We start from the raw sequence: 20,069 nt of genomic DNA, 5'->3' as shown, positions 1-20,069 counted from the left end.
TTTGTATCATTTTCTCTTTTTCTCTTTTACTACTTCACACATTCTTTCACCATCGATTACGCTTAACTTTTTATTAATATCGCATCCAAACGAACCGGACTTTGTAATCATATGGTTTTCTACCCACCGTTCGAGAAAAAGCATTGATTTTAAAAAGAATAAGGATAAAAATGAAAAAAAAAAAAGAAAAAAAAAAACGGGGAAATAACACAAATAAATCAATCGAATATCGAATTATAGAAATATGCACGAAACGCTACAGGCGTTTTATTTATATTCAATCCTTCGTTCAATAAAAACACTTCTTGTGAAAAATATTTCTTTTCAGGATATCATCGCGTTATAAAATCTATATTTACCAATATGGTACACATGAAAATTATTTAAAATGTAAATGACAGATTATAGTATGAGTTCGTTAAAAAAATCGAAAGATTTTTCGAATTTCTTGTCTAAGAAAAAGATTCTAAGAGAAAAAAACTCGATCGAGTTCGCTTATGGCGATTGCAAAATACATGAAAGGTGATAGGAGAAGGTGAACCCTTTTCATTCGCAAAAAAAAAAAAAAGAAAAAAAGAAGGGCAAACCGATCGACGCTGGTAATACGCGTGTAAAGCAAAAGTATTTTTTTTTTCTTTTTTTTTTTCTTTTTTTTTCTTTTTTTTTTTTTCTTTTTTTTTTCTTTTTTTTTTCTTTTTTTTTTTTTCTTTCATATCCGTCTACGAAACAAACGATCCAACGACACGGCAACAAACGATCGAGCTCAGTGCTAGCACGCAACTGGAACGATCACGAAATACAAGCCTATCGAGGCACCACGACTCGTATTCCCTATTTCTTTTTTCTCCCTTTTTGTATAAAAAAAGTCCTAAACTACCTAACGTCTACGTTATTCGAAGCCTTAAAAGATGAACAACGGGCCTTTCATTTTGCAAATACTACGTCCGCCCTTTTCATTCTACCGCTTCTTCTCTTCTTTTCCACGTATTCGTTATCCTTTCGTACAAAGCAAAATAAGAAAGAAAGAAAAAAAAAGAAAAAAAAAAAGAAGAAAAATAAAAAGAATTTACACAAACGAAAAAAAAAAAAAAAAAAGAAAAAAAAAGAAGAAGAAAGAAAACACGCGTCACCAACTCTCGCCCCCCCCCCCCTTTTGTACTAGAGATCGGAATGATGATAACAATATTTTCGAGCATTCGAGTGAAAATAAGTTGACAATAATTTATTAGAACGTTACCCGTTATAATTTATATCATTTACAACCTTATGTTGTATGTATTAACAGTCATTCGATCGTATCATTTGCGGAATTCATACTCGCGAGCATACTTGATCATTCGTCGATAGCATTCGATATGACAGGTATAGCGGATAGCCTCGATACACTCTTACGTTTACTGACCGCTCCGTAAATGTAAGATTTCTCAAGGCACTCTCATATCTTAATCATGAGCCAAGCTAAACGACGTTCGATCGTTCCTCGCTTCTTTTCCGATTATTTCGCTCTCTTTAACACGCGATTGAGTAATTCGCTTTTCAAGTGAATTATCTAACAAGGAAAATTCACGTATCATGAAATAAAAGAGCAATAAAAATTCCATTCTATAACGTGGCTCCTTTTGAAAAAGTGGCAAGTTTGACAATTGTTCGATATTTAATAAATGCCAATTGTTAAGAAAATTTTATAACAATTTTACTACATATACGCGAGAAAGCTAAATGACGAGATTGTGTTCCCTTACAAAACCTAGTAATGGGTAAGCTTTAAAGCGATAGTATAAAGGTCCAAAAAAAAAAAAAAAAAAATTGAAGAAGATAAAATCAAAAGTTAACGAGTAACATCGAATGAAATGATAAACGCGATATTATCTCTATCTCTCTTTCTTTCTCTCTCTCTCTCTCTCTCTCTCTCTCTCTCTCTCTCTCTCTCTCTCTCTCTCTTTTTCTCACTGATCCGAAATCACAGACAATATTGTTTTCTTGTTTAAAATCGTACATAACCCACGCGGGCCTGGCACAATACTTATAATCTACACATTATATAAAAAACCTCTTGCACCTCCGAAGAAATTTCGTTGTAACAAGCACCGAAATATAACGAATATATACACATATATATTTATATTTATATATATATATATATATATATATATATATATTTTTATCGGTGGCTAAGCGCTAAAAACTATACTTCGCGACTAAAAAGTGTTCGTTTCATTCTCTCGCGAACAATCTCTCACTAATTTCTCGGAGTTTACTACGACTATACAAACGCTGGAAATTTCCAAGACTCGAAGATCGACGTTTATCGTTTATAGATATAAACTTCGATATCGTTCATAAGATCCGATTCAAACGAGAAATTTAACCACCGATACAATCTAAATCACTCGACAAAGTTCAAAAAGTGACTGAACAAAAAAAAAAAAAAAAAGAAAAAAAAAAAATTGAAATGTAAAATATTAATAACACAGGCATATAAGAAAATATAATTTTTGAAAATTATTCGTAAACGTTCCTTAATCGTCGCTATAATAATTACATTAATATTTAAATTTACGAGAAATATGTCTACCCTGATTACCAACGGGACTTGTGATTTATTTGAGCAAAGAGTGATTTAGTTGTTAAACTACAAATATACTCCCGGGTCGTATCGACGTTTCCGATAGAGAAATTTGACTTTTAAATGTGGCAAGGTTAATACATTAAACTTATTTTTTTTTTTTTTTTTTTTTTGAAAAATACGACTTACTGAAACGTATCAATATTGATCTTACGAAGACTCGTGTGTGTATTCTAATATCCGACACTGTCTATCAATCCGTATGCAAAGTACGCAACAGCGTAATTAACAATGAATCGTTTGGTCGTTTCATTTGAAATATTATTAATGCTCCTCCCAGTTAAACTTTGCTAATTATATTTTTAATTCGACATAAATCGATTCCCATAATAATCAGAATAAAAAACAATCATTTAACATAGCATGACAAAGTTCTAACGAACGACAAAGAAAAAGAAGAAAAGAAATAGGAAAAAAAAAAAACAGAAAAAAGAAATAACTATATAATTTCTAAAAAGGATATATAAAAGAATAATTATTAACAGTTAGCAGTTTATGTAGGAGGAGCTTTAATATGCAGCAAAAAAGAATAAAAACGCATACTGCTGCGTGAATTTTTTTTTTCCGCTCTTACTACCACCACTATTACCATTACTACTACGACTACAGGTACTTCTACAACTAGGACCTTCGACAATTATTATCGCTATCGCTATGCCTTAAAGATATCAGCATAATTCACATTTCGAAATATTCTGGTAAAAAGAAAAACAATCCTCTTTGTAATCCTTCCCCCCGGGAAGGCGCAATATTACAAGTCCCCTCGTATTTTTCTCGTTTCTCATACATATGAATATAAACTCACAAGTACGTTTTCCTCGTTCGTTCGGTCCTTTTTAACGCGAACAATTTATACGTAGAATCACGCACGAGTATCCGAAGTTATCAAACAATATCGGCCAAATTGATAAACATATAAATATTACGTATGTGTTATAAAATGTTGATTTTCCAAACTTCGTGTAAATTGTGATTGGCTTTCGAGAGGTCGTTTAAACTGTAGTTGATTTTGCGCTGGCATATGCATTTGCAGTTGTATCTGCTGCGCCTGTAACTGTGCCAGAGCCGTTGATGGTGCAAAAGCTGGATAAGCCAATGTCGTGTTCAGACTTTCGTTATGCTCCTCCAGAGAATTTTGTGCATAATGTAGCACTAGATGTTTCAAGCTCTCGTGAATGTTATAAGGCTCGGCGAATCCATAACCTCGTTCGGTTGCATATATGATACAATGATTTACAGTACCGTTGCACCTACGATTTCAATGGAAATACGAATAATCAAAATATGTCTTTTGACAAGGAAAAAAAATATTTTTAAAAATGAGATAACTTACATGATCGACAAGGCATATTGACCGGTTCTTGATCTTCGTACCAGGAATGTACCGTCCGGTCGTCCAGCAAGAATACGATCGGCATCGGAACGTGATCCTTCCAAGTAAAGCCATGTCTTCTCATCCGTATGTACTTCTAAATCAACTTCTGGAAGATCTCCGTATACTAAATCGCCGACTAATGGATTTGTAAGTGAATGATTTAGCACTAACTGATTAATTTTATTTGCCGTCATGCCATTTTTCTTCAACCATCTAACGTAAAAAAGAAAATAATATGTGAACTCAATTCAATCTGAGATGAAATGTCAAAACGAATAAATAAGAATCAACATACGTAAAATGTTTGTCCCTTTGTCTCACAAGTTGAATAATCTCCGGCTTTAGTTTATGCATTTCTCTTTCGAGAGTTCTATTATAAGCTATTCGTTGCTTCAAACTATCATCCAATTGTTCTCTACTGTCCTCTAATGATTTTAATCTGCGTTTCAATAGCTCTGCATTCTCAGTTAAGCTATAATTATAACATCCTATCTATGTAGAATTTTATATTACGAAATAAAAAAATATAAATTATGGAATCCATCGAAAGCCATTGCAAGCAACGTTGACATTTTTATTTAAATAATTTTTGCTATTTCTACGAGAGAAAAAAAAAAGAGAGAGAGAGATAATTATATAATTGACTGATATAATTGACTGATAATTTCACAATCGAAATAATTACATTATTATTTCAATGATTGATTATTCTTTGAAGAAATGTTCAAAAATTGTAACGAATAAAAAATTCACATTTTCGTGCTCACGATATTTTTCGGGGATCCATTTATTAAAATTCATTAAAAAACTCACGTCGATATCTCATGCGGTTGTGCTTCTTTTTGAAACTTTTCCTGCAGTTTCATCTGATCCTCGAACATCTTAATTGCCTCTGAAAAAGCTTCCAGAGCTTGTCTTTTTAATTGGACCTCGTAAGCCGTCTTACTATACAATTCTGAACAATCTTGATATTGTCGACAGGTATCAACTATTTCTTTGCTCAATTCGGCAAACTTTTGTTTTACCGTTGACATATCCGTTGTACTCGCAATCTCGTCATCCTATTTTTTATTTTTTATTTTTTTTTTTTTTTTTTTTTTTTTTTTTTTTTATAGAACTTTTATAACATCGAAATTCATCAAAATTGTACACACATTTATAATTAGAATAACTTACTTGTTGAAATCGTGATACGGGATATAACAACTTGATGTCCAATGTAGAATTATATTGAGCCAAGGAACAATTCCTATAGTAATCGACCAACTCGATAACCGAATGAAAATTATATGGCTCGGAAAAGCCATAATTTCCATTTCGATGACAAATCTTAATGAGCTTATTCGTACCACCTTTACGCAACGTCAGAGTATATTCACCTCCTTTGGAAGACGCATTACGAACTAGGAAAGTGCCATCAGGCGAATCGATCATTTTTTCATTGACCTCGTCTCTCGTTATATCTCCCCAATACCACTCGGCTTCCTGTAGTGTTCGTGGCCTATAAACAATAATATATAATATCTAACAGGAAAATTTAATTTATTTGAAATTCTTTTTTGACGTCAAAACATACTTTTATTAATATATATATATATATATATATATATATATATATATATATATATATACACAAACATACACACATATAAAACTCTTTGATACGAGTCGTCCACTCACTCTATCGAGTGTTACAAACAACACACATGAACTCTATTCATTATAACGATTTAACAGCACACATTCTCTGTTGTTCGTCTACTCAGTACGCGAGACTTAATACACACTCTTTACTTTTCGTCTACTCACTACAAAGACTTAATACACACTTTCTGTACCATTCGTCTATTCAGTACGACGACTGAAAACATTCTGCTTCGTTAACATAGTCCTACGTCATTTTAAAATCTATAGCTTAGAGCCGGCAACGTTGTTCTATGTAACTTTACCCATGAAATGCAGACCTCGAATATAGACGTTTGAAAATTGTATGTAACTTCTAGTTTCACGCTAAAACTTCAGACTACGAATACACTCTTGTATTAAACCAAACGCTCCTTAACCGAATTATATATATATATATATACATATATATATATATATATATATATATATATATATCTTAGGCTACTCAGAAATGTAATTTTTGAAAAATTTTCCCCGTTTTATATGTTCTTGTCGTTTTGTATGATCTCTTTCAAATATTTATATAGTAAATCATTAAAAAAAAAAAAAAAAAAAAAAAAAAAAAAAAAAAACAAAGAAAAAAAAAGAAAAGCTAATAAAATTTATTACCTGTGAGACTGTTGATCCTTGCCACTGTCACCAGCAGTTCCCGATCTTTCCGTCGAATTATCTTCTTCGAGAACTGGAAATGGATCTAAAACAGGAAACTGAGGCCTTGAAAATTTCCGTGGTGGTAACTGTGGAGCACTCGCAAATTCGGGCAATCTTTCATTCCAATCAACGTGCAGCAACAGTAATTCCATTATCCTTATATAAGCTTTTGTATTGTGTATAATTTGTCTGGAATATAAATTAAATATATGTCACAGATATTTTGTGCAAATATGAAAAAAAAAAAAAAAAAAAAAAAAAAGATAAAATTAACAAGAATTAGTAATAATTAGAATATCATACAGTTATGTACTCACATGATTCGTTCCCAAGGTGGCCTAATGAATATATGACGAAACACCTGGACAAGTACAGTGGGTGGTTCCGTGTAACCCCTCCCATGTTGCAATTGACATATGCGACAAAAGTGAGCCATCAAGTGAAACAACGTACTCCTATGATGTTCCGGAAGTTCAGTAACAAGTTGTCCTAAACGAGCAGCACACTGCTCGTCGCTTCTCATATCTGAATGTACAAAAATGTATCGTTATGTATACCTCATAAATCTTAAATATCAAAGAACACTTACTTGATGCTTCTAGGAACCTGTCATAAAATTGTACCGGTATTACCGGATCTGGTAATTCTTGCAGGAACTTTTTCAAAACGCTTGCAATGCATTGAGGAGTATAATGATCCAAATTAGCGTTACGTACGTCTGAATCGAAAGAATATAATTTAAATTTAAATTTAAATTGAAACGTCGTAATAATTCAACGAAAAGATATCTATCTATATTTAAAGAATATTTACCTTCGTCCAAGTTTTGTCGTAACTCAAGGGTTTGCTCATTAGGTTTACTGCAATAGACTTTGTAGAGATCTAAGGTCGTGTCCGCACATGCCCTTTCTTCGAGTACGCGCGTACATCTTTCCACCAAGATCGGAGCGGAACGCGTAGATGTTTCGAATTGTGAACACAGGGCGAGGCCAAATACTAAATAAAAAAAAAATAAATAAATAAATAAATATATAGCTGAAGCTTTATAAGTACTTGGATATATAAAGGGGGGGGGGGGGGAACAAAAAAAGAAAGAAAGAAAAAAAAAACAATAAAGAGATATATATCACAGTGATATATACACCTTATTTGTATCGCTTCCTCTTAATATCCATAATAATTTTATTCTTACATTAAAATCGATGAGCTACGTACATACGTGTCATAACTTCTAATTTGACTAACTACACCGTTTCTCTATCCCATAATCACGATAATAGTAACAAAAAAGGACTCATTGTATACGCTCATTTCCTCGCTTACTCGTCGTTGAACCATACCACAAATAAATTTGCGCGATTGCCAGCTTTCATAAACGTAAATTGCTAATTTCCTATAGAAAGGCAAACGATGAGATAAGAATATTTAGTAGTAAGAACAGGTAGCGAAGACTATGTAATATATTGAATCTGCCGTTATACCGTTATAACGTCCGTGATTAGAAACTTGTAGGAGCATGGGAGGAGTAAAGAAAAAAAAAAGAAAAAAAAAGAAAAAAAAAGAAAAAAAATCATCGAATGTTCGTAGTCTGATAACGATAGAAAAACAAGGAAAGCGGATCTCCAAATGGAACACTGGCAATAGGGAGAAACGTTTTCCTTTCTCTCTCTCTCTCTCTCTCTCTCTCTCTCTCTCTCTCTCTCTCTCTCTCTTTCTCTCTTCTGTCTGTCTGTCTGTCTGTCTGTCTGTCTGTCTCTCTCTCTCTTTCTCTTTGACTATCGATCCGAGGACACATCTGCAAGAAATTTGCCTTTATTTATGAGCCTAACGAGAGAAAAAGAAAATTGTTACGATTTAAAGAGAAGATCAAGCGCATCGACGAAAGAACCGCGCTCATAAAAATCGTCTTGGACAGCTTGTGAAAAATGGACGGACGAAACAAAACAGCGGCTTCAAAGTACTCTTCTTCCTTTTTTTTTTGTTTTGTTTTTCTTCCTTTTTATTATTATTATTATTATTATTATTATTATTATTATTACTATTATTATTATTATTATTATTATTATTATTTTATTTCGTTCATAGAATATCCTTATTTAACGAGACATTTCAAAGAGAGAACAAAAGTGACAAATAAAAGACATAAAGTGTTTAAAGTCATGTTAGAAGTTTAAACGAAATGGAAATGCTTCGTACTTTTCTATTTTCGAATAACATGACTTTTAAATATTTACAAATTTCATAAAAACAACTAATTACTTTAAACGATAAATTTAAAAACTACGGATGTCTAGACGATATTTATCAATGAACATTTATCCTTTTATCTAAATTATATACACATTCATTTCCTTTTTTTTTTTTTTTTTTTCGTAAAATAGTATTTCTACCTAACATTTTGATACGAAGAGTTTGAAAAAAAAAAAGCAAAGGAAGAGAGGGAGAGAGAGATCTTGAAAATAAAAATAAAAAAAAAAAAAAAAAAAAGAATACCAGAACCCCTTAAATCATTCTTACGTATGCAAGAAAAAAAAAATGTAAAAAATGCAAGCAGAAAGGTCGGCGTATCGCGAATAGTATTTTTTCTCATATCAGCCTGCGACGTCGACGATTGCGACAAGGGCCTAGCGTCCGTCTACGCGATTGTTTATTACCCACATTCGCCGCGTGCCTTGCTGCTATTCTTTTCTTCGTTTTACAACTGACGAACCATTGACTTTATTTTCGCATAAAAGTATGCACCTAAACGGAAAGCTGTTCGTATTTTCGAGCGGGTTGTAGCGACATAAACCAACATGTCATTGATACCAAGTACACCACTTGTATAATCAAAGGCGTGCATACATGCATTATAAAAGGGAAGAGAAGGGGAAAAGAGAGAGAGAGAGAGAGAGAGAGAGAGAGAGAGAGAGAGAGAGAGAGAGAGAGAGAGAGAGAGAGAGAGAGAGAGAGAGAGGTAGAAACAGAAAAAGAGAAAAATAATAATGAGAAAGAGATGGAGAAGGGAAGAAGAAAAGGGAGTGAAATTTATTTTTATGGCTACGTTACCAACGACGTCTTGTTTCTTCACAAGCATATCTTATTCTTTTACTTCATCCGGCTCGAAAGAGAGAAAGAAAGAGAGGGAAGAGAGACAGGAAAATAAGAAGATAGGGGAAGGGGAGAGAGAAAGAAAGTACGAATCGAAACATGGTAAGCGAACAAGATCATATAGATGTGAAGTTAACGAAGGAAGGCATGTTTGATGGAGGTCAACACGGAAATTCGATATTCGTTACGAATGCCTATCGAGCCTACTGCCGATTTTGTCGTAGGTAGGCGATCGTACCGGGTGCGCTCGTGCCATGTGCGAATGACTGCTACTTGTCGTCGTCGATCGCGAGCCGGACAACGCGGCTGCTGAATAATTTTAATAGCTTTCGGTGCATGCACGTATCTACATATACACACACGCACACGCACTTGTATATATGTTGTATATATGTATATATCTTCGCATATATGCATATAAATATATATGTGTGTGTGTGCGTGTGTACGTGTATTTATATATATATATATATATATATATATATATATATATATATATATATATATATACATGGACGTTCTGCGTTACCTCGGAAATAACGAGCGCGCCAGCGATAATTTCATTTTTTAATTGCGCTTAGTCACGAATATCCGGAAGCTGCGCCTGCAAATGGCATCGTTCAACGACAGACCGAACGTAAGTCATCCAAGTATATATATGCATATACATATACATACTTACGCTTCAAATGTAATAAACGGAGCGAGCGAAAGGTGGGAATCGAATAAAGAAAAAAAGAAAGGAAGAAGAAAAAATGTAAAAAAGAAAAAATTAAAAAAAAAAAAAAAAAAAATAATAATAAATAAATAAATAAAAAAAGACCGGTAAACACGTTGCCGATAATAAATTTTCTTTGCTTTCTGAATTTCTCTACGGCATACGTTAAAGCCACAATGAATTGTAAATTTTTTCATGGTAAATGAGTAACTCACAATGGGCCTCTCCTTTTTTTTTTTCCTTTTTTTTTTCTTTTCTTTTCTTTCTTTTTTTTCTCTTTTATATATATATATATATATATATATATACGTTTTTGTATATTAATCCATTCATTGTAAATAAGAGGAAAGTGTCTATTATTTATCAATGAAATTATCATTATAATTATAGTTATAATTTTTTATATAAATTCGAGAGAAGTGTTTATTTGTGTGAATTCTTCCCACTTATTATTCATTATTGAATTTTCATTCGTTCATTAATATGAGGGCAATTTATAAAGTTCCTTATCCATCCTATCGGCCTTATCTCGTTTATGGATGGAGAATAAAAAAAAATTCATTGACACATCTTATATTGACTATCTATTATATGCATAACTTTAAAGTTCAAAGTTGATCCATCGTGTAGTCTTGTTGGAAATGTTAATTTAAAAGAAGCTATATCAGTGCCTGCGGTTAAATGGATAACTTCGAGCACCATGTCGTAATTAAATTTCTCGTTAAAAAAGACTTAACGTCTATTAAAATTTTTAATGAAATGAAAAATACATTAGATGATAGTGTATTATTATCGTATACGGCGATAAAATAAAAATAAAAATTTAAAGTCAAATTTAAACGTGCTCGTATCTACCAGCTTGCAAGATGATCCCCACGTCCTTGTAATGAACGTCTAAAAACTGCAACGACGGAAAAAATCGTCAAAAAAACAAAAAAACAAAAAAATGCACAATATTGTTTTACAGGATCACCGATTAAAAGTGTCCGAAATTTTTAAGGATGTGAACAATGCACGTTCCCATTAAATAACGAGCGTTGTAATTGTGACAAAAATTGTTAATTTAAAGTTTGACTTGTTTCCTTATCGTAATTTCTTGTCGAGATTTGACTATCTCGGAATTTCTATTGCTTTCAAAATAAAAAAAAAATTTCTTGACGATCGACAATTTATGTCATATAATAAAATTACTTTGAAGAATTAAAAAAAAAAAAAAAAAAAACAAAAAAAAAAAGACCCGATATTCGAGATGCCATAAAAGCAGTAGATCATCAATGAATGAAGCGCGTTGAAGTTAAAGGAGATTATGATAAAAAAAAAAAAATAAATAAATAAATAAATGAATGAATGAATAAACAAAATTAATTAAAAATAAAAAATCGTACGTTTTTATTATTATGCCGCGTATTTTTCACAATTTCCCTCATCCTTATAAGAGTTAAATTATGAGAGAGTTAAGTATTTAATATGTGCAGATGCACTCATGCGAAATACTTCTTTAGATATGGATATCTACTTATCTACATTTCATCGAATTCGTTAGAATAAAAATCACGAGCAAGCACGTATGCGATCGAGGGATGACAGCGTCGAACAAGATCATTGTGCCTGCTTCGTTAAGTTTAACGACTAGCCTCGGCCGTTCTATCGCTTGCTTGCTCACGAGTTTGCGTGTGTTCGCCAAGCTTTCACGGAAAAGTTTTCCAAGTACGAGAATAGTTTATTCGTTACTTTTGTTTTTACGGAATTATGTTGAACTTGCGTTAGATGCATGCGTACGTACATAAGGTATGTATATGTGTATATATATATATATATGTATGTATGTGTATGTATGTGTATGTGTATGTGTATATATGTATATATATAAATTTATAACTATGCGATTTCTATCCTCGCTACATTAATGGATGTATGTCGTTCGGTGAATAAATTACAAAGTGAAATTACGAGATCCGATGTGTATGCATGTATTTCACATACATACGTACATATCTCTCTGAAATCGTTAATATTTGTTTCATACTATTCGCAAGAACGCATCTAGAGGGGCGAGGCCGTTATTACAGTCAATATCCGTGCGATACACACCATGAGCGACTATAAACCAATACCGGTCGGAAGCCATTGTAAATTCTAACAATACCAGTGTGGTTCTAATTTATACTCGCTTTTATAACGAGATGTAACGTACTTGAGAAAGGTGTCCTTGCCGTAAACTTCATAACTCTTCGATCGCGGCACCGACTTAGGCGCTAACGAACACGTTTCTGATGCAATATCTTGAATAGTCGGCGGAACGATATTTGAATTTTTCAATAGTTTCCGTATACATATATACCGTTGATTAAATGAACTGGCAAAGAAGCAACGAGAGCTTGCTCGTTCGCTTGCTTGGCGATAGACGGAATCGCGTGTCTGGCGCGTAAGCGAAAAGTTTCAGAGTTAACTCACCGGAAGCGTATCTATTGCTACGGTTTTTCGACTCAGCGGGGACGCAGCTTATGGGTAGACCAATCGCCGAGCACGTTCTATGGGCTACCAGGCCGCAATCTGTCGAAAAAGAAAAAGTACGATCTTTATTCCTGCTTAAGCGAAAAAGGAAAAAAAAAAAAGAAAAAAAGAAAGAAAAAAAGAGAGAGAAAAAAAAGAGAGGAAAGAATCGTCGCTAAGTAAAATAAAAAATATTGAATAATTCAAAGCGTTTGTAAATTTCTTTTTTTTCTTCTTCTTCTTCTTCTTCTTCTTCTTCATATACCTAACAATATGCCATGCATTCGTGAATATTGTTTTAAAAAAGCTGAGCTCTTCTTTTTGAGATTTGTATTGGTCAAGTGTGCTTTTAATAAAAATTAAACATATATATTTTAAATTTATGTTTATTGTGAAGGACAATGTAAAAATAGTTATTGAATAGAACATGAAAATTTGATATAACGTACGTTTAATAAAAATTTACTATATCATTATAAATAATAAATGCTAATTGCTAAGCATGATTAAGAAAAGATGAAGATAACAAATGATAAGAGTAAAGATTAATTATCCAAATATAAATTATTCCTTTTTCTATGTAATTATTGGTGAATAAATTATTGGCGAATAAAAACTCTCATTGTACACGTAATCCAAATAAAATTGCGTCGCATTTGTTCGAAAATATTCGATAAATTCGAAGATAGATATTAAATGAAAGATTTGTTACCTTGGCAGAGAAAGCCTTGATGCAAAAGACCCCTGAGATATTTACGACACTTGTCACACTTTTCCAAAATACTGAAGCTATGCAACACAAGATTATGACCATCGTTGGTCGTATTGTTGGCCGGATGAGCGAGACCGATAGCACAGTTCGCATTGACGGAGCTACTACCGGTCGTAGCTGATGTCAATGCCGTTGCCGTCAACGTCGCCGTCGTTGCCGTCGTCGCCGTAGTCGTGCTCGTAGTCGTGCTCGTTGTCGTGGAAGATGAGTTCGCTTCTGTGCTACCAGGCAACGAAAGGGGAGGCGACGTCTGGCAGAGTTCCTCGATACACACCAAAAGGATCTTCTGGTCGAGCTCATCTTTTATACCCATATGCTGTAATAAACAAGTTGGACGATCGAGAAGTCGGGCAAATATGCGATCGATTTCGAGTCCAAAAACATCTGCCCGGACGATTAATTTCACTACAAAGGTGAACCATTGCTAACGTCTTACATAACTATATACAAACATAACCATATAATATAATCGCCTTGAAAATTGGCTTGGAGAAAAAGAAAAGAAAAAAAAGAAAGAAAGAAAGAAAGAAAGAAAGAAAGAAAGTAACTCGTAAAACTTTCTTATCTCTCGTTTATTAAAAATTATACAATCTCCATGTGAAACATCAATAAATAATTTCTATAGTAAATATTTTCATTGATCGATCAAAATAGGAAACATGCCTCGAGGACGGGGAGGATAGATAGTATATAACATATTAAACCCCACCTGTGCATGATCATGTTATTCCATTGAAAGAGTACTACTGTATCGAATAACGTACCCAATATTTTCGTGCTCGAAGCGAAATAAGAGAAAACAAACCAGATATAGTGCTTTATAAATCACGAAAAAAAAAGTCCGTGTCCGACAATAGAAACAGAATCTTTCACGCTTTGACGTATTACTCGAATATTCATTGAAAGCCGAAGCCACGTTGGAAGGACGCACGTTTGTCTCGTAAAAGAGAAGTAGGAGAAAGAGAAAGAGGTGGTGGAGGCGGAGATGGAGGAGATGGAGGTGGAGGAGGATGAATTGAACGCGAGAGAGAGAGAGAGAGAGAGAGGGCTGAGGGGGAGAGGGAGGGAGGGAGAGACATTAAAGCGACAAAGTTTTCGAGTTGAGAGCGTCGGGTGCGGGCGATGCGCTCGTAAAAAGCCGAATGGAAAAGCGTAATTTATGTGCTACGCTGCGCTAACTCCCGACTGACATCTCCTTCCCCGAGCGATTAACGCAGTTGCTTCTACGACGGCAAGTCAACAGGTGTCAGTTACTACGTATACGAGAGGAGATGCAGCATAATACCTACTGCATTTCGCAGAGACTCGAGAGCGCTCGCTCGCTCGCTCGCTCGTCCGATTAAATCAACGGCTTTGAATTGCTCACGCCCATCCCGAGAGTACTCAAAATGGAATTAAAAATATTCTTTTAAGCGAGTCACAGTGCGAAATTAACGTGAACGACCGAGAAATCCCTCATTGCAAACTACTACTACTACTACTATTTGTCCTCTCTGCCGTCCCTTATTTTCTTTCAGAGTAATCGAAAGAAATGCGAAGCATTGAAGAGCTTATTTCAAAATATTTTAGAAAAATTCTTATTTGACGAATATGAAGATTATCTTTCACAAAGATTTATACGCTTATCATGAATATTTATAATTTTTTTCTCTTCTTTTTTTTTCTTTTTTATATAAATAGTTTTTTCTTTCTTTTTTTTTTTTTTTTTTTTTTTCCATACAATACATGATTGCTTTTTAATTTGATTTGAAATGACTCTAATGATTAAGCGGTAATATGTTAAAAAGATTTTCTTAGTTCTCGTGTTTCATAAATTTGTGAATCCATTTCAATTACGAAATCTTAAACTCAGGAAAATACTTTCGTTTGAATTTTTGGTTTTTTTTTTTTTTTTTTTTTTTTTTTCCCCAAGATATGGCTACAATTTTCGGCATAAATCGTGATGTACGCGTGCGCTATTTTAAAATAAATCGGCTACCGCGAACGATTCCCTCTCTGTTTCTATCTTTTTCTCTCTCGGCACTACACAACGAACACTGGGCCAAACGCTATTATTAGTTGGACGTGGCTAAAGTAAGGATCGATATATTACGCATATTCGTTCGCGCGCGAGCACAACAATAAAATTTAACGCCGGCGTTATATTATTTTACGCTCGACGTATAGTAAGAAAAAGAGAGAGAGAGAGAGAGAGAGAGAGAGAGAGAGAGAGATAGAAAGATAGATAGAGAGAGAGAGAAAAAAAAGAATAGTCACTATGTATGCACGTCTACGTACAAAGTTCGACTCAAAAGAAAGAGTCAGGAATAAAGAAGAGAACGCAAAGTCGAGAATGTTTTATATTCGTTTGAGACGACGCATGGTGGGTTTTTTCAAGTGTTGTATTAAAAAACATAACACCACTCGGATGATTTAGGGTCTCGTATCTTCGACCGATAACTCTTTACGACAGTGAGTAGATCGATTTTAGAATTCCTTTAAAATCACAAAGAACTAGCGCGAATTCTCGCATAGACAGAAGGAAAAATTCTCACGCGTCGAGTTTTACGAGTCGATTAGCATTGTAATATACTTATTATACGCGACGGAGCCTTGCTAAAGAAGTTCCGGCGATTTCGTCCTTGTTCTCCATGTTCCTACAAAATCCTTTCATTGCTTGCAATGCGAGAATACGAAAAAGTCAAAGGAAACAATGAAAATAAAAAAATAAAAAAAAAATAAAAAAAAAGGAAAAAAGAAAAACTTCTTCTCTGACGATCTTTCAACCCTAAAAAAAAAAAAAGAAAAGAAAAGAAAAAGAAAAAGAAATTCCACCTTACAAAATCGACGGCGAACTATCGAAGAAAGAGAAAGAGAAAGATAGAGATAGGGAGAGAGAGAGAGAGAGAGAGAGAAATGATTCGCGACTCGAATCAAGTATGAAGATCGCGTAGCGCACTTTTAATCTACCTGGACGAAGTAACGATTCCTGTTGGCAGCTCTACGAGCAAGAGACAACAGTGCGCGTAGTAGAAAGCGCATGCGTGTTATACACAATAAGACGCTTGATCGCACGACGAACGCGATAGGTGGTATCGCCATTCTATCACTAATTTACGTTTCGAAGGAAATTTCTAATATAGCGCTAATTAGTATACCAATTATCCTGTCTACTTTTGCCATTCTAATTAATGTTCCTAGCTTTCCTTCTTTAATCCCTCCTAAGCTCGGTCTCCTCCAGTTAATTCGGTTTTCCGCTATTCGCCAATTCAATCCCCCCTTTCTCATTTTCAACTCAATTCCTATTCTTTCTTTCTTTCTTTCTTTAATTGCCGTAAGTAGTTGCCTCCTCTTAATTAGACGAGAGACGATAGGCCAAGTAGAAGCAGTAAGACCGCCGAGAGTAAACCTTTTTTCACGCACAATACGGAGGAGTTTGAAAGGCCGCATGAGCCTCGGAGCCACCTAAGCGAGAGACTCATTATGATTATGATAATGTCGACGACGATAGGAACGAACGTATGTATATACGTAATGTATATATGTACGATCTATAGCTGAATCGTGGCACGAACGTCGAAGAACGTCCGATGCGATGAATACATATGTATATGCTTTCTATGTAAAGCGTGTCTAACTCGTCTAGCGTCTAGCTCAACTAGGAATATTCATTCGATTTTAATTTACGTCCACGTCACGTGGACGCCGACTCCCAACTTTGTTTCTTCTTTTTTCTTCTTTCTTTTTCTTTTCTTTTTTTTTTCCTTTTTCTTTCTTTTTTTTCCTTTTTTCTTTTTTCAATTAATTTTCTTTCCCTCCCCCCGGCCCTCTTTCTTTCCTTTTCGTTTCTTAGTTAAATAAAATGACCGTTGGACGAATTCCATCGAGTAACGTAAATATTAAAGAAGAGAAAAGAGAGACAGAGAGAGAGAGAGAGAGAAAGATAAGGCACGCGCGATAGGCAATAAAAGCAAATGGAGAAAAGAAAGAATCGATAAAGACTCCTCCGTATGGTCCGAGGCAGACGCTCCATGGCAATTACAAGGCCAACGGGCCAAGGAAAACGTCGTCCAGATATTCTTCACTTCGAGGTCATCGCCTTTGTCGTACCAACCAAAGAAATTTCGATTTTTGCTAATACGTCGATCGACCCCCTCTTTTTCCTACCCTTCCTCCTCCCTCACTTCGCCATCCATCATGCACTTGATTTTTCTAGGTCGCTCGTTTAACTTCCATTAATGTACTTTTATATTCTCGCATCGTTAAATACGCGTACCAATGTAAAACAGGAATAAGCTATTAAACATTATGAGTACCCTACGCGGATTAATATCATTATATTGATATAGGTATATATTATCGATTATCATAGGATCCGTATAATATGACTTACCATGAGTTTATCTCGATCCAGATGACGAAGATCGCTACCTTTAATATCCTTCGATTTGAAAATGTCCGCATAGCTGTAGAGATTTAACGCTGACATCCACTCGAGTACGTCTAACGATGTCCATTCACTGACGGGCTATAAAAAAGATGAGAGAGCTTGAGATATAGTAGCTACTAAATTGCAATGGCGATCGACCCAAATCCGATCGTTCGTAAAGGGACAACCGATTTGTTGTCTCGCTCCAGTGAACAATAGAGAGAAAGAGAGAAAGGGACAGAAATAAACAAAAAAAAAAAAAAAAGAAAAAAACAAAACAAAACAAAAAAAAACAAAACAAAACCAAAAAAAAAACAAAAAAAAATTATATCGAAGTAGAACACCATTCACAATAGAAATGTTTTATTATCGAAAATGAAAACTCGAAGACGAAACAAACGAACTGTCTTGAAATCGACTGCACATAAAAGCAAGTAAATGCATCGTCGATCAATCGCTTTATTTAACAGTTCGTACATATTCATAATTACATATTATTTTGAAAATACACCTTTAACCTTCTGAACTTATTTCGCGATTCCAAAGATAATGCGACAAGTATATCCGTACCGAAACGAAGACCGTGTTCGTAAACGTTCACCATGCGACCAAAGACAGATTAGATAAGTATAGGCTGCCGTGGCAGCATCGACGTGAAAGACATCGAGTACGTAGAGTACATGCATATCCGCATGTACCTGGATATATACTTGCACATGTCTGTGTGTACGATTGCGCGAGCACAGTATTGAGAAAACTCGATTAATCGAATGCGTAAAAAAAACACGCGATCTCGCGCGCGAAATAGAGAGAGAGAGAGAGAGAGAGAGAGAGAGAGAGAGAGAGAGAGAGAATAAGAAAACGTAACCTTCTCTTGTAACCTTAAGTCTATGATCGTGACGACACCAACGAGATAACACATTCGATGTCTTCTTATTCTTCTACTTTTTCTTCTACTTCTACTTTTCTCTCTCTCTCTCTCTCTCTCTCTTTCTCTCTGTCTGTCTCCCTCTTATTCTTATATATCTTCGTATCTCAGCAACGGGAAAGAAACTTGCGACAATTTTCTTGAAATTTTCTACGTGAATTTACGCAAAAAAAAATTTCTACGCGTATCTCAGATCCGCAAAAAAAAAAAAAAAAAAATTCTCGATATGACTACACTTCGAAAAACACCAAATTTTATCGTCCATTTTCATCTTCTCTTTTTCGTAACTGTGATAGCGGTTCTTATTGAAACGTTTCATAAATTTCTTTACATCCGACGCATTTTTCAACATAAACGAAACGAATGTTTCACAATAAAATTTTAACGATCGATTCCACCGAAAGAGTCTTTTAACTTCTACTAGTTTGCCTATTAACGCGTTTCCAACGCATTGACCGCGACTTCGCATTTATATAAATGTTTTATTATAGTTCAAACAGAGTATAATTTAACATATAGATTCAACTTTAGTATTTAATTGAAAACAATGAATATTCATAAAAAAAAAATGTGTACGTTATTTTAATTTTATTTTCGAATTATGCCTTTTTTTTCTTTTTTTTTTTTTTCTTTTCTTTTCTTTTACAAAATTGTATCTCCTTGAAAAAAATTCGAGACATATTACAAATCCATTTCGTGTATCATAGTTCAATACATCAAACAACGATATCAGCCATAATTTGTAATGAATATTTTCATTGTATTTATATTATTTATTTATCCTTTGAAATCGATTCTATATGATACATATAGATGGTATATATCGCAAAAACTCGTGATCACAGCCGATTAAAAAGGCGTCGGCGTTATTTCCTCGGCACTTCGCTTTTACCCAGATAGATTTAGGTCGTTACGCCATCGGGCTCAAGCAGGTTTCGCTCTAATAACAAAATGTCGCTTATATGTCTGAGAACGTATTAAAACCGGCTTAGGAATCGAGGGGGGCCTAACGTTGAGGTGGGTTTTCGTCACTAACTAAAATAGACCCATAATCATGCAAATCGCTCGATTCACTTGCCACTGATAATTTCTCTCTTTTGTTTCTCTTCCTCTCTCTCTCTTTCTCTCTCTCTCTCTCTCTCTCTCTCTCTCCCTTCCTCTCACTCTCTCTCTCTCTCCTCTCTCTCTTTCTCAAGTTTCAACTTCAATAATCCATTATTATATATGTGAGGATTCATGTAATATCTGGATATATTCTATCTATTCATTTCATTACTTTATATAATTATTATTATGACGAAAGAATTGTTTTCCATTCAAAA

General features: G+C 34.3%; 1 protein-coding gene across 4 annotated transcripts in view; it reads right to left on the bottom strand.

Annotated features, from left to right (window-relative positions):
* Positions 1-1,195: 1,195 nt before the first annotated feature.
* The window catches only part of LOC124425716 (phosphatidylinositol 3-kinase regulatory subunit alpha), a 40,158-nt gene continuing 21,284 nt past the window's right edge, over positions 1,196-20,069 (bottom strand). For all 4 annotated transcript variants that reach the window (XM_046966454.1, XM_046966452.1, XM_046966453.1 and 1 more), the window contains 12 exons: positions 17,784-17,918; positions 13,352-13,727; positions 12,601-12,699; positions 7,152-7,334; positions 6,928-7,056; positions 6,656-6,863; positions 6,297-6,527; positions 5,178-5,502; positions 4,815-5,062; positions 4,297-4,473; positions 3,960-4,214; positions 1,196-3,876 (listed from right to left, as the gene is read on the bottom strand). In XM_046966454.1, coding sequence (XP_046822410.1) covers positions 3,549-3,876; positions 3,960-4,214; positions 4,297-4,473; positions 4,815-5,062; positions 5,178-5,502; positions 6,297-6,527; positions 6,656-6,863; positions 6,928-7,056; positions 7,152-7,334; positions 12,601-12,699; positions 13,352-13,727; positions 17,784-17,918 — 2,694 coding nt within the window. In that variant the 3' untranslated portion in view covers positions 1,196-3,548. The remainder of the gene's footprint in view (positions 3,877-3,959; positions 4,215-4,296; positions 4,474-4,814; positions 5,063-5,177; positions 5,503-6,296; positions 6,528-6,655; positions 6,864-6,927; positions 7,057-7,151; positions 7,335-12,600; positions 12,700-13,351; positions 13,728-17,783; positions 17,919-20,069) is intronic.

This window comes from Vespa crabro, chromosome 7, assembly GCF_910589235.1.
Source record: "Vespa crabro chromosome 7, iyVesCrab1.2, whole genome shotgun sequence".
Taxonomy (NCBI): Eukaryota; Metazoa; Arthropoda; class Insecta; order Hymenoptera; family Vespidae; genus Vespa; species Vespa crabro.
The sequence above is the reverse complement of the archived record's forward strand: the minus strand, read 5'-3'. Positions and strand labels throughout refer to the sequence as shown.